We start from the raw sequence: 22,566 nt of genomic DNA on the forward strand, positions 1-22,566 counted from the left end.
ACGTGTAAAAGCGTATTTTTGGAATACAATTTAATGTGTGATGAACTTTTGGCATATAGTCGTGAAGTGAAAGAAAAACATTTCCTCTCAGGAAAAAACTAATCATGACTTTGCAACTTTTTTACAAACTTTTAATCCATTTTTTTGTTCGGTTGATAATTTTTTTTTTTTTTTAAAAGCCATATCAGATATTGCTGTATCATCATTCCAGGTGATTCAGAACGGCAAAACTCAAACACTCATTAACTCACTTCGCCTGATCCAGGGTGCTACCGTAGGTGTACATGTAGACTAGGCGTAAGTTTCTAGTGATTGAGCAGTTGGGAAAAGGAAGGGGACAGGCAAGGCAGGACAGGCAGGTAGTGCTAGTACGTGGGCAGACATTTAGCTGGGGCCAAGCCTAATTCAGGTTAATTCAATGACACTGTGATTATCAGTACTACACAGGGATCATAAATCAACAAGTTGTATCTTCCTTGGCCTGGATTTGTGCGACATTTGGACTTGTGCTCTGGCCAAACTTGGACAAGTTTTTTATCTGTTGTTAGATCGGATTGTAGCTGTGACTTTAATCTCAACCTCTCATGAGAGCTCTAGGGTTTGTTGATGCTCCAATTACCAGTAGTGAAAAACTGTTAACAGATTCACCAAAGTTTACATAATCCGCTCTGTTCACAAGTACCCCCTCACCGGCAAAGAAAGCACAGTTGGGGGTGACCGACCGACGCCATCTTGCCTGACTGCAATTTTGCCGCGACGCGCGGCGGCCGTACCATGTACCACTGCGTGTACATTGTACATAGTACAAATCCCCTGGTGTACGTGCGTCACACACAAGGAACGGTGCGCGTCAACCAGCTAAATGTCCCACCCATGGGATGTCGTTGCTAGGTAAAAAGGCGCCCTCTTTCGTTGGTGCACGGAGCCCATTTAGTCAAAGTTTGCGTAAATTATGAATTGGTCTTGACTTGAAAATCTAAAGGGAATTCTCCCTTCCCCCCTTTTTTCCTTCTTTTTTGTGCTCTGTGACATGAGGGCATTTTAGAGTAGTTTCTTTTGAGATTAAAGGGAATGTGCAACATCTGCTTTTGCTTCAATTTTCAGAAATAAATGGATTTGGAGGATTAGTATGTTATAGAAAATATTGTTGAACTGACATGTTTCACGTTTTGGGCTTGTAGATGCTGGAAAAACCAAGAAAACCTATCATGTTCTTGTAGTCTGGTTCCCTGACCCCAATAAGATGAAACGGAGCACTTAATACACTTTAGGGAATTAATTGTAAGGTCAGAGAATCAGTCTAGCAGGCTTGTACCCCTGCAGAAGTGTGTAATCAATTGCAAAGAAAATTCAGAAAACTAAATATGAAAAATTAAGAACAGTTTTTGAAAAAAAACCCAGTTTTTTCCAACGCTGGTCGGCCGACCAGCGTTGGAAAAATGCAGTTTTTCTTGAAAATGTCAGCACACCAGGAGCCACGATTTTAAAGGATGCTTTAGACTGTCATTCCTCACAATCCAGTAAGGTATTTCGTGATAATTTGATCATTTCGTTTTTTGATGTTTGCAAATGTTGTATTTTCCCTTTAACTGCTTTTCAGTCAATTGCAAAACTAAAAAAAATTGGGCTGGAATTATAGCCTCAAAAGTCATAATGAACTCAATAAATAATTACCTTTAGACTTTAAATAAATTTTATTTTTGGGTCCTCTTGAGATTTCCGCTGTCCGGCCGCCATATTTGTCGATTTCTTGGAATGAACAACACATGCGTGTGACATATTTCCACCACTGACTCTGCTCCACCAGCTGGGTCTGTGGTGGCTGACCCGGTTGAACCCCGAGAATGATGTCAGAGCTAATCGAACGCCAAGGGACTGATCCATGTCAGCCCGGGTGTTTCTTTTGAATCCAGAGATTGCTTGTGCGTGAACAAAAGGTGCTCTTGGTCAGTAGAGGGAGCAATCTCATGAAAGGTCAAATGTGCTTTTCATAATGTTTAACTGCAATGTCAGACAAGGGGTTGATTCCATTAATGTTCTTGAGGTGAGTCGAGACACTAAGTCTGGTCAGCTGGCTTGGCTCCTGATGATAACAAAAATACAGCGGGGCTGAATAAGGTCGTCGTCAACGCTGCCTATAGATACAGGCTAGATGCATACCTTGTTGTTGTCAACAAGTTTTACACTGTACAGAGGGACATTGCTTAGATCTGGGTCGCGTGGCTCGCTGGTATAATAAACAGTGGAAAACATTTCTAACATAACAAAAGAAATGTCGTTCATAATATTTGCTCTGGGAATTGTTGGAAAATTTGTGACAATGCCCAGTAGCGATTTTAGCCAAGGTTGCATGAAAAATGTTAAGGGGGTAGCAATGAATCACATCAGAAAATTTTTAAAAACATTTTGGCATTGTAAAAAAAAAAGTGCATCACTTGATGCATCTATGGAAATGGCCTTCTTTTATTGTTTTCTTCAAAATGTCAGCATGCCAGACGGAATAATTTCACAGGGAGTTTATTGCCATTGCTATCTTTAAACCAAGTAAGCTTTTCAACAATAATATAGCTGCAAATGATATATTCTACATGTACCTTTAATGATATTTTTCAAAATACAGTACACGGATGGACGTCAGAAAATGACTTCAAGTTACCAGCCGGGGAAAATGTTAAAAGCAGTTGTTGGAAACAAATACTTGGGCTATTTAAAGAAACCAAAATGCTGACAAGTTTCCTTTGAAAGAAAAATAAAATGCCTCCTTGCAAAAAAACAGAATTTCTAAGCATCTGAAATAACAAAATCCAGACCCAAGAAAAGATGTAGGCCTTCCAGTGTTCAAAGACATTTTAAACTATGCCTATTTTTTTATCCAAAGGAAGCCATGAAAAGTGAGAGCAAACAAGTCATGACAAGGGGTCAAAAGTGTAGAGTTTCAACAACCGTTTTTTTTGTTTTAAAAAAAGCTTCATTGCAAGGCTTTTTTTTTGGAGAACGGAAGGAGAGGGTATTAAGTGTGCTAATCGACTGAACAAACAAATCCAGTTTTCGTTGGAAAATAGGGCAACATAATACAATGTAAACAGTGTCAAGTTCATAGGGTCAAGGAATCGGTGTTCCTTTGACAAAAAAACAACTTGAGCTTGTGATTTACAAGTTTATCTGATAGTACTGTTTTCGGGGCTCATTTCGGGAACGATAAGGGGGAACTGCGAAGCTTGATGAGTGAAATCTATTTTGAGAAAGACGCGCATCACATAGACCAGCGATGCACTTTTGATTTAATGCAAACTGTCGGATTTACTGTCGTGAGCTTTAGCTTGAGAGTAAAACAAAAAATCTGGGACTCTCGGAAATTGCTTAATTGTAATTTCAGGAAAGATGTGCCAATAGAAGCCGGAGAATTAAAAAGCCAGGACCTATTTTTGGTGAGCGTATCCACGCGAGGACTTGTTGTAGTTCAATGCAAGAACGTCAGACCAGAAGTGACTTTATCACTGCACGTCAGCTGTTTCCACAACCGGACTTGAGTCGGTCCCCTGGGGACGAGTCTGACTGGGACGGCCATGACTAGACGCTGTGTAGTCATCACGCCAGACGGAATAACAGGGTCGAGGCTGGTGCTGTGTATGGCGCCCTCTAGGGCTCAAACTTGGCCATGTTATACATGAGCCTTGGTTCTTGTACTCTCTGACACTGAAGTTTTAGTCCAATATTTTGGCGGGGAAGGGCGGTGGGTGGTTTCAAATAGTGGTTGAGTGCAATTAGCGTAACAGGGTCGAGGCTGGTGCTGTGTATGGCGCCCTCTAGGGCTCAAACTTGGCCATGTTATACATGAGCCTTGGTTCTAGTACTTTCTGACACTGAAGTTTTAGTCCAATATTTTGGCGGGGAAGGGCGGTGGGTGGTTTCAAATAGTGGTTGAGTGCAATTAGCGTTTGAGCTACTATACATGTAATGTACATGTACCGATAAAGTACATGAACTTTCCCCAATCTTATACATGTAAAATGAATTAAGATACAGCTCACATGTGAAAGATGACTTTTTAGACCAAAATAGCAATGTAAAACTGACCTGTTTACATTGGCCCTTACACTTACAGTTCCTTTTTACAGTTACAGAAGTTTTAGAGGATTTTGCGGTATTTACAAAGGTATGCATGAAAGAATATGCAGCACTTGTAAAAATCATGTCAGTAAATGCCGAAGAAAAAAAAAAAAACTTTACAAAAATAAATTCAGTTTGTGATAATTTTTCAAATTTTTTGTTTCTCACCCAGATCCAAGAGTTCCAGCAGGCCTTGCAGCAGCGCGACGACGTGATCCGACACCTGTCCACCAACCTACAGGGCGCCCTCGCTAGTCGCGACGACATCCAGAAAGAAGCGTCTGCGCAGACGGAGGAGCTGGCGCGCCAGATACGCACCCTCCAGTCGCAACTGCAAGAGGTAGATGATTAAGCGATGAAATAGTTTTGATGAGACAAATTAAAAAGTCCTGTGTACGCTGAACTATGTAGTTAAAAAAAATTCATCCAAAGGCCAAAAAAAAAAGTCTCCGGTTTCTGGTATGCTTGCGCGTCGCCGCAGCCATGCGCATCGGCAAAATGAAAAAGTTTTTTTTCCAATGAAAGATGATGTCTCAAAACCGCTAAACTCACTGGTTTGACTGGAATCCTGCTGCTGCACAATTTTAACGTGTTTTTAGATTGGGTTATGGTCGAGAATGTGGCCTCTCTTGACTCCCATATATTTGCACTAAGTTTAGTCGGGCACCATTTGCAGTCATCAGCTGACATTTGAAGCAAAAAAATCAGGTAAAAAAAAAAAAAAGCCGCGTCGCCGCACCACTTTTTAGGTAAGCTCCATACCAGAAACCGGAGACTTTTTTTTTTGGCCAAATGAAGGTTTTTTGGAAGACACATGGTACTGAGGATTATTCAAAGCAGTTGTACTTAGTACACAGAGTGTGCCAAAAAAATGCAACATTCAGAAAATAAATAATTAAATAAATAATATTTTTTTTCTTCAATGAAATTATATATTACATTAAAGCCTGACTATTTCTCAATGCACATTTTTTTACCCCATTCCATTTGGGTCCTTAGATCCAGAAATTCAATCAATTAAGTGAAATTACTTGGGCCACTCTCACCTGTGATGTCACCAACTTCAATGCCTATTCAATGCTTAAAGGGAAGATACAACATTTGCAAACATCATAAAGCGAAATGATCAAATTATCACGAAATACCTTACTGGATTGTTAGGGAATGACAGTCTCAAGCGTCCTGTAAAATCGTGGCTCCTGGTGTGCTGTCATTTTCAAGAAAAATGGTATCTTTCCAACGCTGGTCGGCCGACCAGCGTTGGAGAAAACTGGCTTTTTTTCAAAAACTGCTCCCAATTTTTCATAATTAGTTATTCCACATTTTCTTTGCAATTGATTACACACCTGTGAAGGTGTACAAACCTGCTAGACTGATTCTCCGACCTTACAATTCCCAAAAGTCCATAAATTGCTCCGTTTCATCTTAAGTGGGGTCAGGGAACCAGACTACAAGAACATGATTGGTTTTCTTGGTTTTTCCAGCATCTACAAGCCCAAAACGCGAAACAAGTCAGTTTAACAATATTTGTTATAACATTCTAATCCTCCAAATCCATTTATTCCTGAAAATTGCAGCAAAAGCAAATGTTGTACATTCCCTTTAACTCAGATTCAGCATGTCCAGTTGAGAGTAGCCCAAGTCAAATTTACGCCCTTTCACTTAATTGATTGTATTTCTGGATCTAGGCACCAAATGGAATGGGGTAAAAAGGAGTGGATTAAGAAAAAGTCAGGCTTTAATGTGATATATAATTTCATTGAAGAACAAAAAATTAAACATTTTTAAATTATTTGTTTTGTGAATGTTGCACTTTTTTTGGCGCACTCTTTATTTTTTGAAGTCAAGAATATACACTTTTTCTCGAATCAGTTGATTTCCTCATTGTCACTTCACACTAATGCCATTAGAGGAAATATACAACATTTGCAAACGTCGAAAAATAAAACTACCAAGTTTTTACGAAATACCTTACTAGGATGTTGGTAAATGACAGTCTAAAGCATCCTGTAAAATAATGGCACCTGGTATGAAGTCATTTTCAAGAAAACGGTATTTTTGTATACATTTCCAACGGTGGTCGGCCGACCACCGTTGGAAAAACCTAACTATTTTTCAACTACTGCTCCAACTTTACACTTTTTTTCGGTCCAAATTTTGTTTGCTATTGGTTACATGTTCATGAACGGGTGCAGGCCAGCTAGACTGGTTCCCTTACCTTACAATTTTCCGGCATCTATAAATAGATCCATTTTATCTTTAGTGGAGTCAAGGAACCAGACTACTTGAACATTTTTGTTTTTCTTGGTTTTTCCAGCATTTTTGAACACAAAACTTCAAACATGTCAGTGTAACAATATTTGATCTATTATACTAACCCCTCAAATAGTTCATTTCTGAAAATTACAGCAAAAGCCAATGATGTACATTCCCTTTAAAACACTGTTTAAGTCTTGTGAAGTTTGAGAGTTCTTCTTTTTCAGAACTTAGCAGTCGCATGCCTGAATAGAGTTCATTTATGCCCACTGCCACTTCGGATCAACTACCCAACATTACAAATGTTAACGTTTTCGTAATGCGATGTGGCAATGCTATGTTCAAGTACTTTTCTGAGTAGTATAGGCACCGGTACAGAAATACACACTTGAGTTTGAGAGCAAATTAAACAATCATTTGGTTGTAGTTGTTGAGTACTTTTTGATTGGTTTTAGTTTCATATGTATGTACATATGGACACAGAATTGTAAGTATAAGCCAGTACAGCTGACAATGAAACATTTTATACTTGCCAAAATGTTAGTACCAAAGTAAAAAATTCTAATAATTCCTGAAGTTGTTTTCTTATAGATTATATATTCTAGTAAGTGAATGCTTATTAAAAAAAACCCTTATGAAGTTAAGTTGGGACAAAAAGTTTAGTAGATTAAAATGAAGCAAGGTAGAAATTAAAGTGGAGCAACGTCTACTTCTTGATGTGAAGTGACAAATTAATTTGTTGAAATAGAATTTCTTCATAGTTTGTTTAACCAGCCTTATTGTTTTTCTTTTCTTTTTTCCATTTAGGCTGGGGATTCATTGAAGGAGCAAAATGGTGGCCACGGCAGTCTGGCCGAGGAACTGACCAATGCCCAGGAGCAGGTGACAGCCCTGAAACAGACAGTCAGCGACAAGGAAGCCGCCATGCAGACCCTGGCCCAGCGCTACGCCCAGAAGTCCAAGGAGCTGGTGGAAGCTGTCGAGGAGAAGGAAGACCTTCGCAGACACTCAGCTGAAGAGATTGTCTCCTTACAGCAGCAGCTGAAGGAGCAAGGTGGTGACTTGAGCCCAGAGTCTCGCGAGCAGAGTCTGGCCCAGCTCCAGGCCGAGCTTGATGAGAGCTTCGGGAATCAGATCGTCATGATCAAGGAGCAGCTCCAGGAACGCCACCAGCAGGAGAAGGACCTCTTAGAGCAGAAGTGTAGTGAGATGGAGCGGACTCTGGATGCTAACGCCAAGAACAACAGACTGTGCGAGGACCTAGAGCAGCAGATTGCTGGTCTCAAAGATGAACTTGAGAAAAGAGACTCTGAGAGCCGCAAAAGCCAGGACGAGATTGCAAATCTGAAACAGAAGCTGGCAGAGACGGTTGAGGCTTACGAAAATCAAACTGAAAAACTGTATACAACTCAAATGATCCTGGACGATGAGTGCAGCAAGAAGGAAGAGTTGAGTGCTCAACTGGATGAGTCCAACCAGGATCTCTTGCGCTTCCAGGAATCCCAAAGTGATGAACTGAATAATGTAAAAAGATCCCTGCAGCAGCACATAGCAGAAGCTGACAGGCTTGCAGCGATCAATATTGACTATGAGGACCAGATCGCCAAGCTAAGGGCAGACCATGAAGAGGTTGTTGCAGAATTGAACACGAAATTAGAAACAACCTTCAACGAGAACAGCTCCCTGAAAGATTCTCATACGGAGGAGGTGGAATCCTTGAAAGCTGAGTTAGAGAACCTCAGAGAGAAGAGCGGTGATGCTCCAGTTGATCTTGAGGAGCTAAAAAGAACTATCAAAGAAGACCTCAGCTTAGACTACGAAGACAAAATAGATGATCTGAAATACTCTCATGAGGTTGACCTGAAGAGGCTTCAAGGGGAGCTGAGAGTAGAGTACCAAGATGAACTCAAAGAGATCCAGGAGAACTTGGAAGAGCAGTACGTGCAGAAGGTGGAGAGCATCAGAGCTGAGAAGGACAGGGAATTTGTCGCTGAGTTGCAGAAGGCTCGGCAGGAGCTCCAGGATAAATATGACGCAGAGTTGGCTGAGAAAGTCGAGGCTGAGCGGAAGAGACTGAAGCAGCTTGAGCTTCACCAGACTAGTCTGGATGACACTGTTGATCAGGCAGATCTGATCAGGAGATTGCAGAATGAGAACCAGGACCTGTCAGAAGCTCGGGATGCCCTCCTCCAACAGATTGACTCCAGCCATCACGAGCAAGAGGAGCTGCAAGAGGAACTCCTCAATGTCATCAATGAGAAGGATCGCTTGAACGCCGAAAATGAGAGGCTCCTACTCGACCTAGAGACCTTTGAGATCAGACCCACAACCTCCCAGGGTCTGGAGACCCTCCACGATCGTCTTCAAGAGTTAGAAGCAGAATCACCGGACCGGTCGGAACAGTCTGAGGATGAGAAATCCCAGATTGCTGATGAACTGGAAAACCTGCGAGCTGAATTGGAAACCAGCAAGCAGGATAAGGCAGCCTACCAGGAACAGATGGACAAACTCAATGAAGAGCATCAGACCAAGGTGAAACAGATCGGTGAGGAGAAATCTAAAATCTCAAATATGTTGGAAGCGACTAGGGGAGAGCTGGAAAGCCACAAATCGGCTGCTGTGCTAGGAGAAGATGATGCTTGGGCTTCTGAAAGAGAAAACCTCCTCAAGGAAAAAGAAGAACTTCAGCATTTAATGGAAGAAACTGAGAAAGAGTTTGAGGCAAAGATTTGTCTCTTGGAAGACGAGAGGAACAGTCAGTCTGAGAAGGTGGCTGAGCTAGAAGCAGAAAAGGGAGCTCTAAGTGATCAACTCAACCGGCTCGAAAAGGACAGGGATGAGGTGAAGCAAGAGCTCAGTGAAGCCTTGTCTCGCTTGAGTGAACAACAAAATGCTGCGAGTGAGTTAGACGAATTAAAGCAAACTGTGGATCACTTGGAGACACAGCATTCTGAAGAATCTTTAATTGCTAAGAAGCAACACAAGGATGACCTCGAACAAATTGAGGAGCTAAAGGAAATTATGAATGAACTAAAGAACATTAACACCCAACTCAGAAAGGACTCAGGCACGTACGAAAACGCCAAGGGGCAAATTGAACATCTCACCGATGAACTGTCCATGCTCAAGTCCGAAAATGAAGAGCTGAAAACTGAAGTTGCATCTCAGATTTCTAAGAATGCAGAATTCGGGCACGATCTTGCAGTCATGGGTAACGCCAAACAGGACAAGGAGATGATGAAAAAGGAATTGGCTGCGGCTTTGTCCGATAACACGACTTTAAAGCAGGAATTGGAGCAGCAGAGGGAGAGTTATGAGCGGCAGGTGGCACTGCGTAAGAACATCCATCACGATGACGGGAGCTCGGCCTCGGGCAACAGTGGCAGGAAATCACCAGAAATGACAGCTGCGGAGAAACAAAATGCCATCCTGCGTGACTCGCTGGAACAAACGGCCGAGGAGCGGGCCAGCGTGGCGTCTGACCTGGTGCAATTAAGGCATGAGTTTGATCTCCTGCGGACGAGCATCGACATGAAAGAGGCGGAGATTACATCGCTGAGGGAACAATTACAGATTGCCGATGACGAGCGGAAACACGCGGTGGCTGAATGGCAGGAGGCAGAGCAGGAGTTGGGGGTTGTCAAATCCCAACTAGAGCAGGAGAAGAAACAACGCTGGCAGGTCGAGGAGAGGCTCCCCCAACTACAGGCCAGGAATGAGTCACTGCAACATCTTGAGACAGAGTTAACCCTTGAAAACGAAACCCTTAAAGAGGAACTTGGCAGCCTCAAGCGAGAGAGAGACATCCAGGCAGCCAAGCAAACTGAGAAAAATCTCGAAAACCAAATTGAGCGATTGAAACAGGACTTGAATGAAACTGCAGAGATCTACAGAAAAGAAAACTCACTACTGAAGGATGCCTTGCAACAGGAGAAAGATGCAGCTGCCAACTTGCTGAAGGAGAAGGAGGAAAACTCTAACGAGAAACTTCTTGCTCTCGAAGAAGAAGTGGATGAGCTGAAACAGAAAATTGTACGTAAGGAACAAACGGAGCATGAGATCTTAACGGAGAAAACTCGGCAGATTGGCATCCTTCAGGAGAGCAATGCCAGATTGGAATCAGAGAAGGAAAACCTCCAAACAAAACTTGAGGACCTTGAAAAGAAAATCAAGACCAATGAGTCAGTCTCGGAAGAGGTTCAAGACATCTTTGGCCAGCAGTTAACTGAATTACAGGCCCATCAGAAATCGCTACAAGGCGAGCTTGAACAACAAAAAGAGGAGCGACTGAGCCTATCAGACATCCTGAATGATTCCAACTCCAGGGAGGAAAGACTAAGGCAGGAGAAGGAACTGCTTCTCAAGAAGCTTTCCGAGAAAGAAGAGGTCCAAGAAAAGCTGATGCAGGAGAGGCTGGCCTTGCAGAAGCGCATCGAGGAGCAGCAGAAGCTTGAAGCTTTGTTGGAGGAGAAGGACCACTTGGAACAGGAGCTCTCTCGCCAGAAGCGGTCCCTTGAGTGCGACCTCCGGGACATTGAGCAGCAGTTGCAGCAGCGAGAGCACCAGCTCTTGACGGAGAAGTCCAGCCTTGAGGCAGAGTTGCGACACAAGGACGTGGAGGTCCGGCGCTGGGAAGTGGGTTTCCGGGAGCAGAGGTTGGAGTTCCAGCACCGCGAGTCCTTCCTGAAGAAGCGCTACGAAGACGATATGACGTCCTTCCGGAACGACGCGGAGAAGGACAAGCTGGCCCGCCTGCAGCGTATGAGGCTCGAAAAGGACCGCCAACATGCTGACGCCGTGGCCAGATTGAAGCGAGAGCTGAGGGCGGAGTTTGACGACGTCGACGGGAAATCCAAGGAACAACATCTACATGAGATCTCCCTCCTCAAGACCAGACACCAATCTCAGGTGCATTGGTATTCTTATTAAGTTATTTTCTTCCTTGCAATATTTGTTTAACAAACTACGGCGCTATGAAAAATCGAGGTAGGTCGATGGGTCTTGTCCAGTATTGTAGCTTCAGTTGATTAAAACTCAACTTTTTGAAGTTTCAAACACATGTGGTAGTTTCTTATATATGTTTCTCTATACATACATGCTGAATGTCAAGTGTATATTTTTGTTCTGTAAAATAGTCACATCGGGTGATGTCTAAGCGAAACATTCCATATAAAGCAAAAGAGCTGATTGGTCCGCCTTAACAAAACCAGCAAATAAGTTCAGAATTATTGAAATGTTTAGAGTTGCATGTACTCCAAAAGCTTTCCAATACATTACCAGTTAAATTAAAATACATGCACCAACCTTAGTTTTACTGAAATTCTCACAAAAATAAAAAAGGTTTATTGTGAACGGGAAGTTTATTTCACGGTAAAAAGTCGATATAGGCGAAGAAAAAAAAATTGCATACATGTAATTGTTCTACTCAAATGAATCATGACTAACCACCTATTGGTAAACTAAAAAGTAAAATAACCTGAAAATTAAACAACCAATCAGTCACAATCCTTCCTTCTTTGGTAATGGTTCAATCTTTAAAAATTTGACTTAACTTATTCTCTCATTACCCTATTCTGCACTGAAATTTAAAAAGACTAGATTTCACACCTTTCAAAAGTAATTTCCGAACTCAAACATTAACCCTTACTCTTCTAGTATTTTGCTTTAAACGTTTTTAAACCTACCAGAACTTCACAACTTACCTCAATAAATCCATGTTCCGTGATCTATCCATTTGAATTCCTCAAAGTCAAGTCAACCCACTAAATTCAAACCCCAAATGGAACAACAAAATAAAAAATATTTTATATCACCCCCCAAAAAACAACCTCTTACACATTTTATTCTCTTTCATAAACCAATGCAGCTGTATAGTCAATTTCATTGCCAGAGTACATCTACAATGTACGTCATTTTTTTAATGAAATGTTTTCAAGTAGCCATTTTTTTAATGAAATGTTTTCAAACCACTTAGGGAATGAATGAATATCCCCCCAAGTGCTAACAGGAAAAGAGAAGCTATTTCCTGTGTATTCTTCCTTCGTGACGCGCTTCTCTTACTGTTATTTTTTTTCTTTTTGCCACCTGAATTTCCGAGGGATTATGATTCTAGACATATTGTTTGGGCTTTTCTCTGCGGCGCAAACTATCAATCTTTCATTGTCTGTGTTTCCTGGATTGGTCGTGCTTACGCAGCTCCACGAAGCAATTAAGCAAATGGATGCAATGGCTCTTTATTCATCAGAGAATGAAGTAGTCGAATTATTATTATATTTTTGACAATTTGAGTAGTAGCTTGCATGGATGGCGCGTATTGCCAGCTGCACATTTTTTTCTGTGGAAAAATTCATAAAAATACGCACGATTGATATTCAAAAGAAGGATTTTATTTCAAAGAATATTCCAATTTTTATAAACGTTTCAAGTTTAGGTCCCTTCCTTCCACAGGAATCTGCCATTTTGAGGGTTTAACACAGAAAAACAAAATTAAAATAGCTTTGACGTTTTTAATTAATTTCATATAACAGATTACTATTTTTGTACTTAAGTTGGTTTCTAAATTTTCAATGGCGGCAGTGGTTGACCAGTATTGGATTATATTGTTCATCACCTGCAAATTTGTGTTCATTGACTCAAAAGCATTATTTACTTGACCTTTGCAAAAACCTGGAGCCTAGAGGTCAAGTGGTTTCATGAATATTTATATCTCATGCATATTCAATAGCTGCTTTTGTAGTTACAGTGTGAAAGTCAAACAAATGAATATTCATTGAATGCAAATAGGATGGGACGGGATTACAGTGGAGCGCCGCTATAACGAACATCGTGAGATACACAGAAATTGTTTGCAATAGCGATTTTAAGCTGCTGGTGCTCCGGTACTCACTTTTCAATAAATATACCCCTTCAGAACTTCACCTTGCACGGCCTGGTACATGTAGTTACTGAAAGATGACTTTGAACACGTGTCGACTATTGAATCATGTAATTACACAGATTTTGAGCGTTCTACCGACAACAACGGTTGGCTTTCCCCTTCTAGTCCTTGGGGAAATAATAGCCACTTGTCACTCTTCCAAAAAAAAATTTGTACACAAAAATCGGGAGCCAAGAACGATGTTCAGTATAGACGGATGTTCGATATAGTGGTGTTAGGTACATGTATCTAGCGACATTCCGCTACATTCGTTGAACAACATTTTCGTGGATAGCATCAAAATGCTTTTATTTTGTAGAAGAAAGCTTGCCAGTGGGGTGCAATTACATACTAATTAAGGGATATTTAGCATTACCCGTAATGTTTTTTTAGAACTTTCGTGTAGATGCTATTTCTTTGAAATAGAAAAATGGGATAAAAATTAGCATTTGGTGCTAGAAAGCATCTACACTTATGAGTATTATTAAGATAAAAATCAGTGTAACAAAATCATGCATTATAAAGAAAAGTATGATCCAGAAGTTAATATTATATATATTTTGCCTGGTTTAAGATGCAATTATGTATTTATAAAGTTTAGCGTACACTTATTTAGCAATTTATGCATTGTAATATGCCAAAGTGCCATGTAAAAAAGCATTCCTTTATGTCTTCCTTTTGGGTGGTAAGGGATGTTGTATTGCTCTCAAAAACTGACTTGAGGTCGTACTCTCTGACCTCAGTTTGACCTTATGACCTCTGCATGACCTCTGATGTGATGAGTGTCTTTGCATGGGCGATATTGATTTTTTTGTGTGAGGGAATGCAAGATGAGATAAAAGGGGGATAAAAGGCATGATATTGGGAAATGAACAATTTAGTTGTTACATATTTTGGGGTGAGAAATTGAAATGACTTTTGCTACAATATTGCCTTCAACAGCATCTGCGTTTAATGAGTTATAGTTATGTGTATATATGTATATTAATAGAAAGTTTTGTTTTATTGGTCAACTGAAGTGGGTGAACAATCTGAAAGTTCATGAAATGAAAATTTAAGGAACTTTTGTTCGCAACTGAAGAATAAAAAATTGAAAAAAAGGAGGGGAAAAAGATAAACACGCTACAGCTATTTGTTGAGAAAACTGCTGTGGTGTCTAGTTGACATGGTTGAAAAGGTTCAGAAATGGAGGATGCTGTGATTTTGCCCTAGAATTTGTTTTAGTCAATTTTCAGTTTTTTGAAATATTTGTGTTAAAAATCTATCATTTGGATTTGTGTGTTTTCAGCATTTTGTTGAGTTTTACTATTTTGCTTGTGAAGGTCTGGGTCAAATACATGCAAAAAGGTTGTGAATTTATTTCCAATTCCTGGCTTTGGCATTCCCCTTTAATATTTTCCCCCTGCTTTTCTCATTTCCCTAACCACTTCTACTAACTCATGAAAATTCCCCCAAATTCTACTAACAACAGTGCTTCTTTCATTAACATTGCTTTCAAAAGAAAAAAATTGTGCATTAAAAAAAAAATGCATTTAAAATTGAAGTGGCAATAAACACAAGCTGGGATTCGTGTTGAAATTGTTTTGGATGAGTATTTCTGGATTACTTTTGGGTTGAGATTTCAAAGACAGACATAATACTTTTCAAACTCTGGCAAAAACCTGAGAACTTTCCAGGCAAAAACGAAACTGCAAAACAAGTCGACCAAAAAAGTCCTTGAATTTTCTGCTCATTTTATTTTGTGTTTCTGTTATCTCTACGTTTCCTCTGTTTCATTTGATGAATTTCCAATTCTTTTCTTGTGGGGAAAATAATCTTTCGGGAATTGTGAATGGAAAAGTCCTGTCCTTTCAAAAATTGAGAAATTTCCAACTTTGAAACCAAAACTGAATTCCAACCTCAAGCCTGTCTTTGACCCAATCCTCAAACCAAAGTGACAAGAAATGTACTTATAAGGAGAAAAACTAATTACAGATTTTGTTGGAGGAAAAAAATAAAGTAGGCAACGAAATGCAGAAAAAACAAAACCGAGAAAAGAAGAGTCCACAGCTTGTGTTATTGTTGCATTCATTATTTCATTTTATTAAATGCAAATAATTTCCCCCTAATTTAGAACTTTAAACATTGCTCAAATGCAGAATATTCTTCATCAGAATCTTCTCCAGGTTTGAAAATTCCCAAGTTTGAGATTTGGAAACATTGAAAGTGCCCCCTCCTTTCTGTAAACGCATCATCCTTACACCTCTCCCATTTTGAGTACGTAACTTCCTCCTTGCAGTATTTGACCCTAATATTTGTAATATTCGGGGTATTTTTAGTCCTTTTAATGGGCCAATTTCGAGGTAAAAGTTCTCTGAACTGGCGAGAGATTTTTGAACAAAACTATCAATCCTTTAACCTACACTCATCTCAAGAATTTGTCTTCTCAATTACCTTTCTCCAGAGTTTCCCTCCAAACATATGCTTTAAGTAAAATTTCTGCACACTTTGAAAAGACAGAACTCTGTTAAAAAAAAGAAGATTTGTACGTCCATAACTCCACTACTGGGTGGATGAAAAAGATGATGTCTGTAAATAAACATGAACTTTTTTTTCACGGCCTTAAAGTGCATTTACACTGTCAACCGGAACTCCTTGCAATAAAACAACCGTAAATCACACAAATTTCCCCCACAAACAGCTGGACGAGCTCCGGACTCACTTTGAGACCAAGCTGCAGTCCTTACAGGCGGAGCTGGATGACGACCGCCGGCACCAGCTGGGAACGGCGAGGGACGTCCACGAGCGTGAGCGACGACGGGAGCTGGACGAGATGCGGGACCGTCACGAGTGGGAGATGGAGGCATTGAGGGGGGAGCTGGACTCCAAGCATTACAGCATCTTTGCTGAGATGAGGGGACAACTGGAGCAGGCGTACCGGGAAGAGGTGGAGCAAGTCAGAGGGGAGGCTAAGGTAAGATGTGGGCGTGGCTCTAGATTTTAATATTCATTAGAGGAGTGAGTAGAGCCGGGTTGAGTGAGGAAAGTGGCTAAGGTGTGGCTCTAGATTTTAATACTAAAGTAGCGAGTATACAGTGAGTGAGGAGGGAGGCTATGAAGAGATGTGGGTGTGGCTCTTGGTTTTATTGTAAGGGTGAGCAGAGCTGGAGTGAGGAGGAAAGATGAGATGGGGGCGTGGCTCTAGATTTTCATATTCATTAGAGGGTGAGTAGAGGTGGAGTGAGGAGGAGGGAAGCTAAGGTGTGATGTGGGCGTGGCTCTATATTTTAGTATTCACAACAGGGTGAGTAGAGGTGGAGTGAGGAGGAAAGATGATATGTGGGCGTGGCTCTAGATTTTCATATTCATTAGAGGGTGAGTTAAGAGTAGAGGTGGAGTGAGTGAGGAGGGAAGCTAAGGTGTGATGTGGGCGTGGCTCTATCAGTATTCATAACAGGGTGAGTAAAGGTGGAGTGGGGAGGAAAGATGAGATGTGGGCGTGGCTCTAGATTTTCATATTTATTAGAGGGTGAGTAGAGGTGGAGTGAGTGAGGAGGGAAGCTAAGGTGTGATGTGGGCGTGGCTCTATATTTCAGTATTCACAACAGGGTAAGTAGAGGTGGAGTGAGGAGGAAAGATGAGATGTGGGCGTGGCTCTAGATTTTCATATTCATTAGAGGGTGAGTAGAGGTGGAGTGAGTGAGGAGGGAAGCTAAGGTGTGATGTGGGCGTGGCTCTATATTTCAATATTCATAACAGGGTGAGTAGAGGTGGAGTGAGAGAGGAGGTAGGCTAAGGTGTGTTGTGGGTGTGGCTGTAGATTTTAATATTCATCAGAAGGATGAGTAAAGGTGGAGCAAGTAAGGAGGGAGGCTCACCATTTATTCATAATACGGATAAGAACTTGTGTCTTGAATTGAAGCCACTGCCTACCACTCAATCACAGCTTCATGTGTTTCTTCTCTCTGTGATCTCAGAATGAGCGAGAGCTTGAGCTAGCTGCCATGCGTCTATCTATGGAGCAGATGTACATGGGCCAGCTGGAGGTAGAACGCTCCGAGACGGAGAGCCAGCAGGCGAGGGCGTTAGCCGAGCTGCGACAGACGCTGACCGAGTCGCAGCGAGAGGAGATCGAAGGGATGGAGGAGAGATGGTCTGCGAGGCTGGAAGCCATGGAGAGAATGCTGGAGGAGGAGAGGAACAGGAGAAGAGGTGAGTTGGGATTTAAAAAACCCTCCTTTTGGAGGTTGGGAGAGATGTTTGTGGTCTCAGCTTGAGAGGAGATGTTTTTTTGGAAGGAGTGACGATGGTCATATTGGTCTTTGAATGAGGAGGTGATTGTGGTGTTGTTGGTGATGATGTTAGTTGTTATGGTAATACTTATGGAAATCAGTGGTTAAAGATATAGTCCATCATTTGTAATTTGGGCATTTTGTTCGTTTGAAGCAACAAAAGTGCTCAAAATCTAAAGAGGGGTACTGAACAACTAGCCTGATGAAGTTTCAGCTCAGCTTCAGCTGTATATTCCGAGAAAAACAGCATTCTAGGATCTCAATTTCAAATCAAAAGTTGCTGAATCATGTTTTGAATTGGGCCTGAATTCAGCGTCCGAGACACGTTCTCACTGAGCCGATTGCAGCTACACAATGTCGCGCACTGACCCGATGAATTATGCGTCGTGCCAATGCTTGCGCGCGCTTCGCCGAATAACAAAACGAACTACTAATTTAAATTTCCTACGGTGCGTCTTAAGAAGCACCGTTGGAAAGGCCTTCTTTCGTTGATTACTTCAAAATGACAGCTTGCCAGAAAGAATAATTTCACAGGGAGTTTAGTCCCCTTACTATCTTTCAACCAAGTATGTTTTTCAACAATAATTACGCCAGTTACTTTTCGGATAGCTGCAAATGATGGAATATAGCTTTAAACAACTTTTTGGACACTCCTCAAAATAAGTAGCGTATGTTTAAAAAAGCATAATCCATTTATGCAATCTATCTTTACCAGGTTGGCTTCAGACATTACAAATATCAAAGTGTTGACAAAATGAAAAGATTGATTGAATGTAAGTGAGTGGTCTTTGTTGAGTAAGATTGAAGGATTTAGACAGGAGTTGTACTGTCAGTCACATACGTTTATTCAGATAACAAGGTTACATATTTCAAAGGATCTGTTGCTGTGGAAAATGTTTTGCATCTTTTCCTGAATGTGGGATTCCTTGTTTTGTCCAATTTTATTTTGCTGCTTATTTTGAACTACTCAAAGTACCAATTATCAGACTATGTCTTGCTGAGGAAATGAAATGAGTCATACGCAATTAAATAAAAAAAATTGCAATTTTGACAACTTCCACTTGACGCGCACACTTCTCAACTTCCTCCCAACCACTCAAGAGTCGAATGGCACGTGCCGAGGGAACAAGTAGTTTGTCGTTTCCACCTGCCCTGCACGATTACACTAACGACAGAAATTGTTGTCAAAAATCTAACCTATCAAAAAACATTCAGGGCCGCGTTTCATTCATGAAAATCAGAAGGGGATAGTCTGAGACCTTGAGTTGGGAGAAAGTATTGTGCATTCAGGAAGGGGTGAGAAAAGGGTGAAATCACTTGTCAAATTTCTTTGAAAGTTTAAATATCCTCAACTTTTCATCGCATCGGTTCAAACTTCATTTTTTTGTGAATCTTATTATTCCCTGACAATTGTTAAATGGAATAGTCCGCATTTTAGGGGTGCCTGTTCTGTAGGAGCAAAATCGCTACACCCCGTGGGTGAATGGTCTGGTCCATTGGATCAGTTCTACAGCCAACAGTGTGACATTCAGGGTCATTACCATAACAAAAGCCTGTCTCATTTACATAACAGGGGGCAACCCACAGTGACACAATTTTCCTGATCTGTAGTGGCAGGCTTCTTTTTTTGTGTGGATGATATGCAATTCAAGTGAACAAAGGTCAACCCATGGCCTAGTAGTACCCACGCTGAAAATGTAATTATGCCGGGCTAGATGTAGCTGATTACATACAGGCATTGCACCATTCAGCCTGTCTTGTTGTGTGCTCCGTGTGTACACAAGAAAAAGGGGGACGCTACACGTACTACGTGTTTATAATATTCCCTACACTCGAGATATGATTTCCAGCAAGTGGTTGGGATGTTTTTCCATGCGAGGATATTGCAACATGTAGCTGGTGTGTGGATGGCCTATTACTGTGATTCTGGATTGTGGATTATTTAATAATTTGATCTGCTATGTGGAGAATATGTGTTGTCTTATACACTTACAAGCTATGGTAAGCGTGCACAGTAAAAATGTATTTTTATGTAGCACTGTTAAGTATGCTCTGAATTCTAGTTTTCATGCTTCCAATTATGATTGTAGCATCATTGCATATGAACACATTAGATCAAAATAGTGTAGTAGGCCAAGAAATACTTGTAGATAATGTAAAAATATTGACCACTTTATGGCCAGACTGTACAGATGTGTAATGCAATGGGCTATGCACATGTACATGAATGGCTTCACAATGAGTGTGCAGTTTAAAAAAAGGATGATACATGTGTACAGTGAACAAATTCATAGAAATTAGAGAGTCGGACGTTTGACACTTAATAGAATCTTTTTCAAAAAGTCAAGAAATCCATGAACAAGTATTAAAAGGGGTGTGCAAAATCGTATTAAAATTGGAGGATTCAGGACTGTTTATAGGGCTACTGGCAGTATAAACATAAAACTTATATGCTTAATATATATTTTTACAAACAGCAAAATGATTTTATGATCATCTTATGTGACTGCGGTTACAGATTTTTCTTTGGCCATTAATTCTACGATACTTAAAGGGACACTTCGTCATGGAAAGTGCCCGATTGGGCTACAAAACAATATTAATTTTAAAGAGCATTTAAAAGTAGAATTAGGTCCACACAACCATCCTTTAAAAATTAGCTGTTTTTGTGTTCTTCTTACGAGAATTAATATTGGTGGTTAAAATTTTGTTTCAAGTCCGAGTCCGAGTCACATTGGACATGTACCGGGAGTACACTAATGCATGTGTTTCACATGCAGGCGTGAAAAATATTATGTTATTGAGGGTTTACAGTGAAATCTTGATAAGTCAAACTCTGATAACTCAAAACAACTGTTAATTAAGTCAGACAAAGAATCCATTCCCTTCAGTTGTATAACAACGATATACAACCCTGCTTAACTCAAAACTCTGCTTAAGTCAAATTTTGAACCTGTTCCCTTGAGGTTTGACTTATCGAGATTTCACTGTATTTCAATATTTGGGGGCCAGATTAAGTTTGTGTTACAAGGTAATGAACCAGGAATACTGGCATTGACCACAAATATATTATTTTATTTTGACTATTTAATGTCAAATTTTCATGACATGCAGGTTGTCATGGCAAAAAAGGGAAAGTAAATCATACATGTACTTGCACATAAATAGAGATAATGTGAGCTCAGTATTTTTTTATTCTTGATTGATATGCAATGTTTACTTTTAAAAATATGAAGGCACCCATATATTGTCCAGAAAAGAAGAAACATAGCACTAAAAGATACAGAAATACAAAATGTATGCAGAGTTGATCAGGCTTGTGCAGAAAGCTAGCTAAATAATGGAGTTTGAAGCTGTCGAAGTATAAGCTACTTAGTCATTCAGAGATCAGTTTTATATTCTTCCTGGCTTGTCAAATATTGAACGACCTTACACATGTTACCCCGTGTTTACACATGTGGGGAGAGAGCTCGACGATTATTTTATTTTAAACAATGTCTCCTGCTTGCCCCCAGAAAATGTCACACAGCAAACACACGCTAAGAAAAACAAAGGACAGCTGGCAGTAATGGAAAAAGGTGTGAAATGTGGCTTTCTGTTGCCATAGTAACGGGGTCATCCAGGGGTAGTCTTTTTGTGTGTGTGATGCACAACAAGTTAATTTGGCAGGCTAATAAATAAATGAATAAATGATACCCAGCCCGACAAAAAGGTAATATTTTACCAGAAAATTGGACTTTAGACAAATTGACATCCATGGACTTTGTATTATTATTTTGTAATATTGTTTCATATCTTTTGATATAAGGTTTCCATAAATAGTGCATCTCTCCAATGCGGTCAATATTAAGAAGGCCTATATTGTAATAATTTTTCAAACCTTGTCGGTACTCTGCATATATTTGTAATGAGGTTGCAGTGGCACTTTGTTTACCAGTGAAAATATATGGGCATGGGTGATTCAGTGCAGTGATTGGCATTGGCGAGTGGTAAACATATAACCTGACATATGTTTCTGTGTGCGATTATGGTGATGGGTACCGGGCGATCGTATGAAGTGCTTTGACTGTTGCAGATGGTGTTCCGAATGAAATTGACTTAAAACAATAAAGCAGTGGTTTTTAATATATATAAAAAATAAACAGATTTAAACAAAAAAGAGAGATACATGTATGCACATACTGTTAATATAAGTCATCGAATGGTTTGCAACTTTGAAAAGACTTGATGATTTTTTTTTTTTTTTATTCAGCTCGGAAATTAATACAAATGATACAAAGCACGTAATAAATTAAATAATTTTTCCATTCAGTACCGTACATGTGTATTCAATGTATTGACTTGATTATTTAAGTCATGCTGCCTTTTATAAGCTCACATTGAATTCAAGGTTGTTATTCATGGTAGAAATTATTTTAATTTGCCATAGGCCGTGCAAATTTATTCATATTTTGAACATTGGTCAATCCCGCAGTTGTTTGCTTAGACTCACCACCTCTTCTGATATTGATTTTTGTATTTTCCCTCATGGCACAAGCCTAGGATACGATATACATGTACATGAAGATTGATCGTGATTAGCTTTAATTATGCAAATGAGCCTCCATTTAGGAATAAATTATGCATGCCCTATGAATATAATGTATGTTTATCATCTTCTCCATTGAACATGTTGAATATACAGAAATTGAAATTGTTCCTGTTTCAATATTCCAATATTTTTCTCGGTTTGCCTTAGACCTTTTTTGGGGTTGATAATATACATGTTCATGGAACCCTTTTAAATTTTAGGTACATGTGTAGTGTACTTGTAAACATAACCTTTTAAAATTAATTTTTTTGAGCACAGAACAAAATTAAAGAGATTTTAAAATTTGACAATTTTAAGAAAAATATTTGATTTTTTTTTTGGAGAAGTTCACAGAATCTGTAAAAACAATAGGAAATATTGAAACGCTTTGGGTACGTTTTGAAAATATTTTGATCATAAAGTAGGAAAAAAGACAGAATTTC

At 40.0% G+C, this 22,566-nt stretch overlaps 1 protein-coding gene across 5 annotated transcripts in view; it reads left to right on the forward strand.

The window, feature by feature from the left end:
- Positions 1 to 22,566, forward strand: part of LOC119719076 (A-kinase anchor protein 9-like) — a 106,341-nt gene that overhangs the window by 35,176 nt on the left and 48,599 nt on the right. For all 5 annotated transcript variants that reach the window (XM_038188380.1, XM_038188381.1, XM_038188383.1 and 2 more), the window contains exons 6-9: positions 4,283 to 4,450; positions 7,174 to 11,274; positions 15,963 to 16,235; positions 17,239 to 17,473. In XM_038188380.1, the coding sequence (XP_038044308.1) occupies positions 4,283 to 4,450; positions 7,174 to 11,274; positions 15,963 to 16,235; positions 17,239 to 17,473 (4,777 nt within the window). The remainder of the gene's footprint in view (positions 1 to 4,282; positions 4,451 to 7,173; positions 11,275 to 15,962; positions 16,236 to 17,238; positions 17,474 to 22,566) is intronic.

This window comes from Patiria miniata, unplaced genomic scaffold, assembly GCF_015706575.1.
Source record: "Patiria miniata isolate m_02_andy unplaced genomic scaffold, ASM1570657v1 HiC_scaffold_8, whole genome shotgun sequence".
NCBI classification, from domain to species: Eukaryota; Metazoa; Echinodermata; class Asteroidea; order Valvatida; family Asterinidae; genus Patiria; species Patiria miniata.